A 15,065-nucleotide genomic window follows, 5' to 3' on the forward strand; every position below is an offset into this window, starting at 1 on the left:
TGTCCCGTTTTGTGAATTCTTGGTTGGTGAGCGGACCCCTGAGCTCACAACCATAAAGGCCAATGGGTTCTATAACTCATTCAAGTATTTTTAGCCAGATGCTAATTGGTATGTCAAATTTTATGTTCCTTTTGATGGCATAGAAGGCCCTTCTTGCCTTGTCTCTCAGCTCATTCACAGCTTTGTGGTAGTTACCTGTGGCGCTGATGTTTAGGTCGAGGTAGGTATAGTTTTTTGTGTGCTCTAGGGCAACGGTGTCTAGATGGAATATGTATTTGTGGTCCTGGCAACTGGACATTTTTGGAACACCATTATTTTTGTCTTATTGAGATTTACTGTCAGGGCCCAGGTCTGAAAGAATCTGTGCAGAAGATCTAGGTGCTGCTGTAGGTCCTCCTTGGTTGGGGACAGAAGCACCAGATCATCAGCAAACAGTAGACATTTGACTTCAGATTCTAGTAGGGTGATGCCGGGTGGTGCAGACTGTTCTAGTGCCCTCGCCAATTCATTGATATATATGTTAAAATATAAGCTGGATCCCTGTCTCAACCCACGGTCCTGTGGAAAGAAATGTGTGTGTTGTTTGCCAATTTTAACTGCACACTTTGTTTGTGTACATGGATGTTGTATGTTTTTCCCCTAACACCACTTTCCATCAATTTGTATAGCAGACTCTCATGCCAAATTGAGTCAAAAGCTTTTTTGAAATCAACAAAGCATGAGAAGACTTTGTTTTGGTTTGTTTGTCAATTATGGGTGAATAAGGGTGAATACGTGGTCTGTCGTACGGTAATTTGGTAAAAGCCAATTTGACATTTGCTCAGTACATTGTTTTCAATGAGGAAATGTACAAATCTGCTGTTAATGATAATGCAGAAGATTTTCCCAAGGTTGCTGTTGACGCATATCCCACGGTGTAAGGAACGACGCTGCAGAAGAGAAGCAGGTAGTTTACAGTTAATTTGGAACGGACATGCAACAGGATAGGAACAGCGTCAGAACTGGGAAACACAAAGACAGATGACAAGCAATGCAGCAGCGGGGAACAGAGCTGGGGAACTGACAAATATAGGGGAGGTAATAAATAGGTGATTGAGTCCAGGTGAGTCCAATATCGCTGACGCGCGTGACGAGGGTAGACAGGTGAGAGTAATGATGGTGGCAGGAGTGCGTAATGAAGGGCAGCCTGGCACCGAGTGCCAGGGGGGAAGAGCGGGAGCAGGCGTGACACACAGTAGTTATTGGGGTCAAATTTGTCTCCACTTTTGTGGATTGGGGTGATCAGATTCTAAGATTTGTATTTGATCATTTATATGCTTTTGCTGTTTGTTCTTTGTTATAGAGCCAAAAAGATTGGAGAAGTGGTTTATCCATACATCTCCGTTTTGGATAGATAACTCTTTGTGTTGTTGTTTGTTTAGAGTTTTCCTATTTTCCCAGAAGTGGTTAGATTCAATGGATTCTTCAATTACATTGAGCTGATTTCTGACGTGCTGTTCCTTCTTTTTCTGTAGTGTATTTCTGTATTGTTTTAGTGATTCACCGTAGTGAAGGTGTAGTCTCAGGTTTTCTGGGTCTCTATGTTTTTGGTTGGATATCTCTCTCTCAGTTGCTTCCCCCATATCTTTCCCCCTCTCTCTCCATCCTTATTTTAGTTGTTCTCCCTCTCCTCTCTCCCCTCATACAACCCTCCCAGATTCTGCCTGCTACCCAACAGAATGTCTATAGGTTTTGTAGTGTGTTCCAGGCTGACTTGAAAGCAGTGTGATTTTGACAGGGAAGCCCACCAGTAGGTCTTCCTGTCCTGTGTTTGACAACAAGCCCCAAGCTCAGCAGTCTAACCCACATAATTACAGTATTCATTGACATACACACACACACACAGACACGCACATACACATAGAGACATAGAGAGGTGCCCACGCTTTTTTGTTATTCCGTCTCACACACATACTGTATGAACACGCACACTCACTTTTCTCCTCCTGCTCTTCCTTCTTCTGCTCCACCCTTCTTGCCTTTAATCTTTCACACCCTGCTTGGTCTCTGCTAACCTAGTGTGTCCTTGACTGACAAGCCCAACAGAGAGCAACAGGCCGGTGAGTAGCAGGGTAGCAGAGTAACATGGTAGCAGGGTAGCAGCGTAACAGGGTAGCAGGGTAGCAGCGTAACAGGGTAGAAGCGTAACAGGGTAGCAGAGCAGCAGGGTAACAGTGTAACAGGGTAGCAGGGTAACAGGGTAGATGGGTAGCAGGGTAGAAGAGTAACAGGGTAGCAGAGCAACAGGGTAGAAGAGTAACAGTGTAGCAGAGCAGCAGGGTAGAAGAGTAACAGGGTAGAAGAGCAGCAGGGTAGCAGAGTAACAGGGTAGCAGGGTAACATGGTAGCAGGGTAGCAGAGTAACAGGGTAGGAGGGTAGTTGGGTGGCAGGGTAGCAGCATAACAGGGTAGAAGGGTAACAGGGTAGATGGGTAGCAGGGTAGCAGGGTAACAGGGTAGCAGCGTAACAGGGTAGCAGAGCAGCAGGGTAGCAGAGGGAATGTGGTGAACTAGCTCTTTATCTAGTGCATCACATCACATTGGCATCTCACTTTATACAGTCAAGTCAGCATGAATAGAATTTTGGGGAGTACAGTGATTTAGTAATTAATATTTTACTCTGTCTGCCACTCTGCTTAACAACAGACAGAAAGGGAGACGAGGGACGGAGAGAGAGAGAGAGAGAGTGAGGGGGAGAGAGGAAGAGAGAGAGGAAGGAAAGAGAGAGTGTGTAAGGGGGAAAATGATTGTGAGGGCTAAGAAGGATAGATCGAGAGAGATGATTAAAGAGAGAAATTGAATAAACAAGAGAAACAATTAAGATGGGTGGATAGTGGAGGAGATCATGTGATTAAAATGGCTCCTGTTCTGGAGGTGTCTCCACGGCATCTGTTTGTGACAGATCTCTCTTTCCCTAGTTCTATCCCCCTCTCTCTCTCCCTCCCCCTCTCTCTCTCTCCCTCTCTGTCTACATGTCAGTGTGTTGTGACAGCGTGGCGGTTGGTGTTATGGGGGTTGAAATCTTAAAGTGCACATTATCCTGTAAGGCTTAATTCAGGGGTGCAAACAAGGGCTGACTGTGAAATTACAGCCTGCAATGCGACTGTACCCCTACCCTCAACACACACACAGTCTGTCAGCCTGCACAGTCTCCCTCTCTCCCTCTCTCCTCTCTCCCCTCTCCCCTCTCCCCTCTCCCCTCTCTCTCCCTATCTCTCTTTTCCAGCTCTCCCTCTTTCCCTCTCTCCCTCTCTCCTCTCTCCCTTTCTCTCCCTCTCTCCTCTCCCTCTCACTCCTCTCTCTCTCTCTCTCTCCCACTCTCTCCCTTTCTCTCCCTCTCTCCCTCTCTCCACTCTCCCTCACTCCCTCTCCACTCTCCCTCGCTCTCATTCTCACCCTCTCTACCTCGCTCCCTCTCTCCCTCTCTCTCCCTCTCTCCCTCTCTCTCCTCACTCCCTCCCTCTCTCTCTCTCTCTCTCTCCCTCTCTCTCTCTCTCTCTCTCTCTCGCTCTCCCTCTCTCCTATCTCCCTCTCTCCCTCTCCACTCTCCCTCGCTCTCATTCTCACTCTCTCTACCTCTCTCCCTCTCTCCCTCTCTCTCTCTCCCTCTCTCTCACTCCTATCTCCCTCTCTCCCTCTCTCCTCTCTCCCTTTCTCTCCCTCTCTCCTCTCCCTCTCACTCCTCTCTCTCTCCCACTCTCTCCCTCTCTCTCCCTTTCTCTCCCTCTCTCCCTCTCTCCACTCTCCCTCACTCCCTCTCCACTCCCCCTCGCTCTCATTCTCACCCTCTCTACCTCGCTCCCTCTCTCCTCTCTCCCTCTCTCCCTCTCTCTCCTCACTCACTCCCTCCCTCTCTCCCTCCCTCTCTCTCCCTCTCCCTCGCTCTCCCTCTCTCCTATCTCCCTCTCTCCCTCTCTCCTCTCTTCCTCTCTCCCTCTCTCACTCTCTCCCTCTCTTCTCTCTCCCCCTGCTCTCTCCACTCTCCCTCTCTCTCCCACTTTCCCTCTCTCTCCCTCTCTCTCCTCTGTCTCCCTCTCTCTCCCTCTCTCCCTTTATCCCTTTCTCTCCCTCTCTCCTTTCTCCCTATCTCTCCCTCTCTCCTCTCTCACTCTCTCACTCTCTCTCCTTCTACCCCTCTCTCCTCTCTCCCTCTCTCCCTCTCTCCCCTTCTACCACTTCAATAAGTGGGCAGGGCCTGTAAGATTGGCACAGGCTGAAAATAGGGCACAGTCTGGCAGGGTACATCACACACTGACCCACTTACCAGACCTGGGCTCATCTTGTTGTGTTCTATAACCACCACAACAATGATAACATTACTGGAGTAGAGATGGTGATAAAGACTGTACTGTATGTGATGAGTGTTTGACCATTTTTGACTCACCAAAGTGTTTCACAATGTGATTGTATTGCATGTTTGATAGGGAGTTCAGCGTGTTTCCTCTTGGCTATGAATGGTTGCCAAGGATCTGTATAGCAGTCACTCTGCGCTGACTGAGTTGTATGTTGAGGATGTTTAGTTATTTTGAGGCTTTGTTAAATAGTTCTATCTCTGTCTTTCTCTCTCTCTCTCTAACAGCTAACAGGTTCTTCCTGACATCCTTTGGTGCTCTGTACATCTCAGATGTCCAGAAGGAGGATGCCCTCTCTACCTACCGCTGCATCACCAAGCACAAATACAGCGGAGAGACACGCCAGAGCAATGGAGCCAGGCTGTCTGTCATGGGTGAGTAGGACTGTGTGTAAAGTATGTCAGTGTCTGTATTTCTCTGAGTACCAGTATACAGTGTTCTGTGTGTGTAATATACAGTATGTCTGTGAATATGAATGAATAGTATGTGAGTTATTAATAAACATCCCACACCCTTCCCCAGTCCAAAGTGTAAGCTGTCTCCCCCCTCTCCTCCAGACCCCACAGAGTCGTCTCCCTCTATCCTGGACAGTTTCCAGGCGGGGGAGGTGCGGGCGGGTCTGAGTGTGGAGCTTCCCTGCATTGCAGCAGGGTATCCCAGCCCCACAGTGCGCTGGCTGAAGGACGGCCGCCCACTGCCTTCCGATGCCCACTGGACGCGGCGCCTCACAGGTCTGACCATCAGTGACCTCAGGCAGGAGGACAGCGGCAGCTATGCCTGTGAGGTCACCAACAGCTTCGGCTCCAAGGAGGTGTCCGGAGCACTTTATGTCATAGGTAAGGAGATGAGGAGAGGGGGGGCTAGAGGGGGGGGGGGGGGGGTCTGGGGGGGTAAGGTTAGCACAGGCCCCCAAAACAAACAGCCATGTACAGATACACTCACACTGTCACAGCACATACACTGTACACACACACACACACACACACACACGTTCACACATATAGTGTATAGTAACATATAATGTATAGTAACATATAATGTATAGTAACATATAATATATAATAACACATAATATATAATAACATAATATATAATAACATATAGTGTATAGCAACATATAATGTATAGTAACATATAATGTATAATAACATAATGTATAGTGACATATAATATATAATAACATAATATATAATAACATAATATATAATAACATAATATATAATAACATATAATATATAATAACACATAATATATAATAACATAATATATAATAACATATAATATATAATAATATTTAATATATAATAACATAATATATAATAACACATAATATATAATAACATAATATAAAATAAAATAACATATAATACATAATAACATATCATATATAATAACATAGAATATATAATAACATAGAATATTTAATAACATACTATATAATAACACATAATATATAATAACATAATATATAATAACATATAATATATAATAACACATAATACATGATAACATATAATATATAATAGCATATAATATATAATAACATGTAATATATAATAACACGTAATATATAATAACATAATATATAATAACATATAATATATAATAACACATAATATATAATAACATATAATATATAATAACACATACTATATAATAACATATAATATATAATAACATGTCATATATAATAACACATAATATATAATAACATATACTGTATAATAACACATAATATATAATAACATATCATGTATAATAACATATTATATAATAACATATGCTGTATAATAACACATAATATATAATAACATAGAATATATAATAACATAGAATATATAATAACATAGAATATATAATAACATACTATATAATAACACATAATATATAATAACATAATATATAATAACATATAATATATAATAACACATAATACATGATAACATATAATATATAATAACATATAATATATAATAACATGTAATATATAATAACACGTAATATATAATAACATAATATATAATAACATATAATATATAATAACACATAATATATAATAACATATAATATATAATAACACATAATATATAATAACATATAATATATAATAACACATAATGTATAATAACATACAATATATAATAACATATAATATATAATAACATATAATATATAATAACATGTCATATATAATAACACATAATATATAATAACATATACTGTATAATAACACATAATATAAAATAACATATCATGTATAATAACATATTATATAATAACATATGCTGTATAATAACACATAATATATAATAACATATATAATAACACATAATATATAATAACATATATAATAACACATAATATATAATAACACATGATATATAATAACATAATATATAATATATAAGAACATATAATATACAATAACACATAATATATAATATTTAATAACATATAATGTATAATAACACATAATATATAATAACACATAATATACTGTTGAAGCCGGAAGTTTACATACACCTTAGCCAAATACGTTTAAACTCCGTTTTTCACAATTCCTGACATTTAATCCTAGTAAAAATTCCCTGTCTTAGGTCAGTTAGGATCACCACTTTATTTTAAGAGTGTGAAATGTCAGAATAATAGCAGAGAGAATGATTTATTTCAGCTTTTATTTATTTTATCACATTCCCAGTGGGTCAGAAGTTTACATACACTCAATTAGTATTTGGTAGCATTGCCTTTAAATTGTTTAACTTGGGTCAAACGTTTCGGGTAGCCTTCCACAAGCTTCCCACAATAAGTTGGGTGAATTTTGGCAGAGCTGGTGTAACTGAGTCAGGTTTGTAGGCCTCCTTGCTCGCACACGCTTTTTCAGTTCTGCCCACAAATGTTCTATTGGATTGAGGTCAGTGCTTTGTGAAGGCCACTCCAATACCTTGACTTTGTTGTCCTTAAGCCATTTTGCCACAACTTTGGAAGTGTGCTTGGGGTCATTATCCATTTGGAAGACACATTTGCGACCAAGCTTTAACTTCCTGACTGAAGTCTTGAGATGTTGCTTCAATATATCCACATAATTTTTCTCTCTCATGATGCCATCTATTTTGTGAAGTGCACCAGCCCCCCCTGCAGCAAAGCACCCCCACAACATGATGTTGCCACCCCCGTGCTTCACAGTTGGGATGGTGTTCTTTGGCTTGGAAGCCTCCCCCTTTTTCCTCCAAACATAACGATGGTCATCATGGCCAAACAGTTCTATTTTTGTTTCATTAGACCAGAGGACATTTCTCCAAAAGTACTATCTTTGTCCCCATGTGCAGTTGCAAACCGTAGTCTGACTTTTTTATGCCGGTTTTGGAGCAGTGGCTTCTTCCTTGCTGAGCAGCCTTTCAGGTTATGTCGATATAGGACTAATTTTACTGTGGATATAGATACTTTTGTTTCCTCCAGCATCTTCACACGGTCCTTTGCTGTTGTTCTGAGATTGATTTGCCCTTTTCGCACCAAAGTACGTTCATCTCTAGGAGACAGAACGCGTCTCCTTCCTGAGCGGTATGACGGCTGCGTGGTCCCATGGTGTTTATACTTGCGTACTATTATTTGTACAGATGAACGTGGTACCTTCAGGCGTTTGGAAATTGCTCCCAAGGATGAACCAGACTTGTGGAGGTCTACAATTTTTTTCTGAGGTCTTGGCTGATTTCTTTTGATTTTCCCATGATGTCAAGCAAAGAGGCACTGAGTTTGAAGGTAGGCCTTGAAATACATTGTAACGGCAGCCTTCCTCCTCTTCGTCTGAAGAGGAGGTGTAGCAGGGATCGGACCAAGACGCAGCGTAGTTGGTGCTCAACATATTTAATAATATGAACTGTGAACACTACAACAATACAAAAATAACAAAATGTGGCAAACCGATACAGTCCTAGCTGGTGCAGAGAAAACACAGAGACAGGAAACAACCACCCACAAACCCCAACACAAAACAAGCCACCTATATATGATTCTCAATCAGAGACAACACAAAACAACTGCCTCTGATTGAGAACCATATTAGGCCAAACATAGAAACAGACAAACTAGACACACAACATAGAATGCCCACCCAGCTCCCGTCCTGACCAACACTAAAACAAGCAAAACACACAAGAACTATGGTCAGAACGTGACAGTACCCCCCTCCTGAGGTCCGGACTCCGAACGCACCCCCTAAAACTCTAGGGGAGGGTCTGGGTGGGCATCTGTCCGCGGTGGCGGCTCCGGCGCTGGACGAGGACACCACTCCACCATTGTCTTTGTCCCCCTCCTTAGCGTCCTTTGAGTGGCGACCCTCGCCGCCGACCTTGGCCTAGGAACCCTCACAAAGGGCCCCATCAGACTGAGGAGACAGCTCCGAACCGAGAGGTAGCTCAGGACAGAGAGGTAGCTCCGGACTGAATGGCAGCTCCGGACTGAATGGCAGCTCCGGACTGAATGGCAGCTCCGGACTGATTGGCAGCTCTGGACTGGAGGGCAGCTCGTGACTGGAGGGCAGCTCGTGACTGGAGGGCAGCTCATGACTGGAGGGCAGCTCATGACTGGAGGGCAGCTCATGACTGGAGGGCAGCTCATGACTGGAGGGCAGCTTATGACTGGAGGGCAGCTCATGACTGGAGGGCAGCTCATGACTGGAAGGCAGCTCATGACTGGCGGGCGGCTCTGGCAGCTCCTGACTGACTGGCGGCTCTGGCAGCTCCTGACTGGCTGGCGGCTCTGGCAGCTCCTGACTGGCTGGCGGCTCTGGCAGCTCCTGACTGGCTGGCGGCTCTGGCAGCTCCTGACTGGCTGGCGGCTCTGGCAGCTCCTGACTGACGGACGGCTCTAGCGGTTCCTGACTGACGGACGGCTCTAATGGCTCGGGACAGGCAGGCAGCTCTGACCTGCTGAGGCGCACAGTAGGCCTGGTGCGTGTTGCCGGAACTGGTGGTACCGGTTTGTAGACACGCACCTCAAGGCTAGTGCGGGGAGCAGGAACAGGGCACACTGGACTCTCGAGGCGCACTATACACCTGGTGCGTGGTACCGGCACTGGTGGTACCGGGCTGAGGGCACGCACCTCAGGGCGAGTGCGGGGAGAAGGAACAGTGCATATAGGGCTCTGGATACGCACAGTAAGACAACGCAAAACACCTGCCTCTGATTGAGAACCATATTAGGCCAAACATAGAAACAGACAAACTAGACACACAACATAGAATGCCCACCCAGCTCACGTCCTGACCAACACTAAAACAAGCAAAACACACAAGAACTATGGTCAGAACGTGACATACATCCACAGGTACACCTCCAATTGACTCAAATTATGTCAATTAGCCTATCAGAAGCTTCTAAAGCCATGACATAATTTTCTGGAATTTTCCAAGCTGTTTAAAGGCACAATCAACTTAGTGTATGTAAACTTCTGACCCACTGGAATTGTGATACACATAATATATAATAACATATACTGTATAATAACACATAATATATAATAACATGTACTGTATAATAACACATAATATATAATAACATTTAATGTATAATAACACATAATGTATAATAACATATAATATATAATAACATAATATATATAATAACACATAATATATAATAACATGTAATGTATTATAACACATAATATATAATAACATATACTGTATAATAACACATAATATATAATAACATATACTGTATAATAACACATAATATATAATAACATATACTGTATAATAACACATAATATATAATAACATATACTGTATAATAACACATAATATATAATAACATTTAATGTATAATAACACATAATGTATAATAACATATAATATATAATAACATAATATATATAATAACACATAATATATAATAACATGTAATGTATTATAACACATAATATATAATAACATATACTGTATAATAACACATAATATATAATAACATGTAATATATAATAACACATAATATATAATAACATGTAATGTATAATATCACATAATGTGTAATAACACATCATGTATAATAACATATAATGTGTGTGAGAAATGGATGAGTATGAATGGGTGTGTGGTGTTTGATACCCTGTCAGATCAGGTCTCTAGACAGAGGACAAGACTGTAATGCACTGAGACTGAGCACTTCACACTACTGCCAACACCACTCACTGTCAGAGAGAGACGGATACAGAGAGGAGGAGTAAAATGGATGGATGGAGTAAAAGAAGGAGACCGAGAAGGAACAGTGAAGAAGTAGAAGTATATACTGTACAGTCATTCAGAGAGACAAGGGAAGAGAGAGAGAGACAGATTTATATAAACACAGAGAAGAGAAAGAGATAAAGAGAGAGCAGAGGCAGGCTTTGCCGGTAGGCACATCATGGCAGCACAGAGTGTGACTCTGACAGGGTGGGGGGGGGGGGGGGGGGCTGGGTGGCATAGCCAGGCCCCCCAGAACACGCCACCAGCTGCCTTATTGCTCACTGACATTTAAACACAAACACACACACACACACACACATAAATGTACGTACATGGACAGAGATGTGAAGAGATGTCTCCAGCTGCTTTTTTAATGAGTCTCCTCAACTGATTGAGCTGTTTTGTTTTTCTCTCTGTGTGTGTGTGTGTGTGTGTGTGTGTGTGTGTGTGTGTGTGTGTGTGTGTGTGTGTGTGTGTGTGTGTGTGTGTGTGTGTGTGTGTGTGTGTGTGTGTGTGTGTGTGTGTGTGTGTGTGTGTGTGTGTGTGTGTATTACTCATGTGTGTGTTCTCTCTCCTCCCCAGACCCCCTACGAGTGACCCTTTCCCCCAAGAGTCTAAAGACGGGCATCAGCAGTACCCTGTTCTTTACCTGTGCTGTGGAGGGTTCTCCAGAGTACACAGTGGCCTGGTACAGGAACACAGACTCTATAATCCCAGATCAGCACATCTCTATCCAGGGCCCCCACAACGACACCCTGCAGATCACAGCGGCTCAGAAGAGCCACTCTGGGGCCTACCAGTGCTTCGCCTCCCGCAAGGGCCACACTGCCCAGGACTTCTCTATCATACTGCTGGAGGGTAAAAGGATGGAGAGAGGGAAGGAGGGATGGGAGGTGGGAGGGGAGGTGGGAGGGAAGGAGGGATGGGAGGGGAGGAGGGGAAGCAGGCAACTTTATTCTTAAGATTTATAACTGAAAAGCTGTGAATCTCACTTTTCTTATCCCTCTCTCTCTCTCTCTCTCTCTCTCTCTCTCTCTCTCTCTCTCTCTCTCTCTCTCTCTCTCTCTCTCCTGTAGATGGTACTCCTCGTATCGTGTCGTCCTTCAGTGAGCGCGTGGTCGCCCCCGGGGAGCCCTTCTCTCTGATGTGTGGCGCCAAAGGAGCCCCACCCCCTTCCATCACCTGGACACTGGACGACGAGCCTGTGGTGCGAGACTCCGCCTACAAAACCAGCCAGTACACCCTATCAGACGGCCTGACCGTGTCACATGTCAACGTAAGCAGCCCAGCCATCCGTGACGGGGGAGTGTATCGCTGCGCTGCACGCAACTCGGCCGGTAGCGCCGAGTACCAAGCGCGCATAAACGTAAGAGGTGCCTGTCTACTTTTCAATATACACACACCCCACACCCGCACCTATACACACACTAAAACATGCACGTAGTACAGAGACAGGTGGAGATGTGTAGGGAGTTAGATACACTTGCAACACATACACACATCCAACCCACATGCGTACATGCACTAACACACACTATCAGGGATCAAGGTAAGACCCAGATGCAGACTGTCGAAGTAACACTGTTTATTGTAGCAAACGGGGGCAGACAAAGACAGGTCAAGGCAGGCAGGGGGTGGAAATCCAGGGTAAGGCAAAGGTACCGGACGACAGGCAGGCTCAGGGTCAGGCAGAGAGGTCAGGCGGGCGGGAAAAGGGTCAGGACAGGCAAAGGTCAAAACCCGGGAGTACTAGCAAAGAGAGGCTGGGAAACGATAGGAGCTGACAGAGAAAACGCTGGTAAGCTTGAATGAACAAGACAAACTGGCAACAAACAGACGGAGAACACAGGTATAAATACACAGGGGATAATAGGGAAGATGGGCGACACCTGGAAGGGGGTGGAGACAAGCACAAGGACAGGTGCAACAGATCAGCTGGGCTTAGAGTTCATCTCTTCCCGTCATCCCTCTTCCTTTCTCTCAGTTTCTCCCTCTGAATGTGTTTCTCTCGCTTTCTATTTCTCTGTCTGTCTGTCTGTCTGTCTGTCTGTCTGTCTGTCTGTCTGTCTGTCTGTCTGTCTGTCTGTCTGTGTCTTGCCTAGTTTGTCTGTTTCTGTCTCTTTTGCTGTGTGTCTGTCTCTTTGTCTCTCTCTATCTCTAATGCCTGTCTCTATCTATGTCTGTTCTCATCAAGACCTTAGGACAGTGTTACTGAGGGTAGTGTAGTCAAACACGTGCATACACCCATACACACAATCACTTAGACAACACAAATAATTTATAGATATTACAAATATTACCAGTATGATTAGGAGGCATCACTAACCTCCCTCTCTACCCCTCAACCTGCCCCAATCACTCTCTCCCCTGTCCTCCCTCTTTACCCCTCAACCTGCCACAATCACTCTCTCCCCTGTCCTCCCTCTTTACCCCTCAACCTGCCCCAATCACTCTCTCCCCTGTCCTCCCTCTCTACCCCTCAACCTGCCACAATCACTCTTTCCCCTGTCCTCCCTCTCTACCCCTCAACCTGCCCCAATCACTCTCTCCCCTGTCCTCCCTCTCTACCCCTCAATCTGCCCCAATCACTCTCTCCCCTGTCCTCCCTCTTTACCCCTCAACCTGCCCCAATCACTCTCTCCCCTGTCCTCCCTCTTTACCCCTCAACCTGCCCCAATCACTCTCTCCCCTGTCCTCCCTCTCTACCCCTCAACCTGCCCCAATCACTCTCTCCCCTGTCCTCCCTCTCTACCCCTCAACCTGCCACAATCACTCTTTCCCCTGTCCTCCCTCTCTACCTCTCAACCTGCCCCAATCACTCTCTCCCCTGTCCTCCCTCTCTACCCCTCAACCTGTCACAATCACTCTCTCCCCTGTCCTCCCTCTCTACCCCTCAACCTGCCCCAATCACTCTCTCCCCTGTCCTCCCTCTCTACCCCTCAACCTGCCCCAATCACTCTCTCCCCTCCTCCTCTGCTCCCTTTTGCTCCCATGTCCTCCTCCCCTCTCTCTTATCTTCCACCCCATGTCTCTCCCTCCTCTCCTCCTCTCCCCTGTCCTCCCTCTCTTCTCTATGTCTCCAGGTTCTCCTAGGATCAGGGAGATGCGTGACATCACGGCTGTAGCTGGAAGGAACACCTTTATAACCTGTCGTGTGATTGGTTACCCCTACTACTCTATCAAGTGGTTTAAGGACGGCATGCTGCTGCCTGACAACCATCGCCAGGTGGTGTATGAGAATGGAACCCTGAGGCTGAGTGATGTGCAGAAGGGCATGGACGAGGGTACCTACCTGTGTAGTGTGCTCATCCAGCCACAGACCTCCATCGACCAGACTGTCCACGTCACTGTGAAAGGTAGGGGACTGGACAGGGGTGGGGGACAAAGGGTAGGGGCAAAGGTGAAATACAGGTAAGGGAAATAGAGTAGGTATGAAAACTACCAATGACAGGCTGTTCACTACAATGCAGTGGATTTGTTGAAAGTCATCAACGTTTGGGCAAGGTTTCTTCCTAGACGTAACCAGACACTCAGCTCAACAGGGTCTTCACACCATGGTGTTAAAAGTATCTTGCTTTATATGGATGTGTATGTGTGTGTTGAGTGGTAAGCGTGGGTGCTTTAGGTGTGTGTGTGTGTGGGGGGGGCTGTAGAGGTGTGTTTGTGGTGTGTTGGAGGGCGGGCTGTAGAGGTGTGTGTGTTGGGGCTGTAGAGGTGTGTGTGTGGTGTGTTGGGGGGGCTGTAGAGGTGTGTGTGTGGTGTGTTGGGGGGGGCTGTAGAGGTGTGTGTGTTGGGGGGGCTGTAGAGGTGTGTGTGTGGTGTGTGTTTCCCTGATTTAATTAGATTAATCATAATGAGGCCCAGATTAAATCCCCTAGATGTCTCAGCTGTAGCACCCCCCACCCCCACCCCCTACGCTACCATGGCAACGGCATGACTTCTTCCACCAGTTGGCCTCTAATCGGAGCCCCTATTATGGGCTAGTGGAGATGGCAGGGGTGGGTAAGTCAGGGGGCATACTACACTGGCCAACAACAGCCTGCTCTGTGCCCCTCTCTCTACACCCAAGGTGTCCAATCCAGTCCACACACTCTCTCACGCTCTCCCTTTCTCTGACCTCTAACCCCTGACCTCTGTAACCTCTGCCCCCCAGTTCCGCCCCTGATCCAGCCCTTTGACATCCCCTCCACGTCGGTGGGAAAGCTGATGTACATCGCCTGCGTGGTGTCGTCAGGTGACATGCCTATCCGCATCACCTGGCACAAAGATGGGCAGCTTATCGTGCCTGGCTCCGCCTCCGGCGTTGGCATAGAGACCAAGGAGTTCATGAGCTCCCTGCAGATCTCCAAGGTGACCCTGAAGCACAACGGCAACTACACCTGCATTGCTAGCAACGCCGCGGCAACCGTCAGCTGGGAGAGACAGCTGATCGTCACCGGTGAGAGAGGGAGGAGGG

The 15,065-nt window shown here is 45.2% G+C and overlaps 1 protein-coding gene across 5 annotated transcripts in view; it reads left to right on the top strand.

The window, feature by feature from the left end:
* The window catches only part of LOC139537304 (cell adhesion molecule DSCAML1-like), a 119,716-nt gene that overhangs the window by 71,574 nt on the left and 33,077 nt on the right, over positions 1–15,065 (top strand). For 4 of the 5 annotated variants that reach the window (XM_071338453.1, XM_071338456.1, XM_071338454.1 and 1 more), the window contains exons 4-9: positions 4,619–4,765; positions 4,949–5,227; positions 11,192–11,467; positions 11,686–11,982; positions 13,693–13,965; positions 14,763–15,047. In XM_071338453.1, coding sequence (XP_071194554.1) covers positions 4,619–4,765; positions 4,949–5,227; positions 11,192–11,467; positions 11,686–11,982; positions 13,693–13,965; positions 14,763–15,047 — 1,557 coding nt within the window. Of the gene's footprint in view, positions 1–4,618; positions 4,766–4,948; positions 5,228–11,191; positions 11,468–11,685; positions 11,983–13,692; positions 13,966–14,762; positions 15,048–15,065 lie in introns of those variants that run through there. The other variant, XM_071338458.1, reaches the window with a different exon arrangement.

Source organism: Salvelinus alpinus, chromosome 13, assembly GCF_045679555.1.
Source record: "Salvelinus alpinus chromosome 13, SLU_Salpinus.1, whole genome shotgun sequence".
In the NCBI taxonomy this organism is placed as follows: domain Eukaryota; kingdom Metazoa; phylum Chordata; class Actinopteri; order Salmoniformes; family Salmonidae; genus Salvelinus; species Salvelinus alpinus.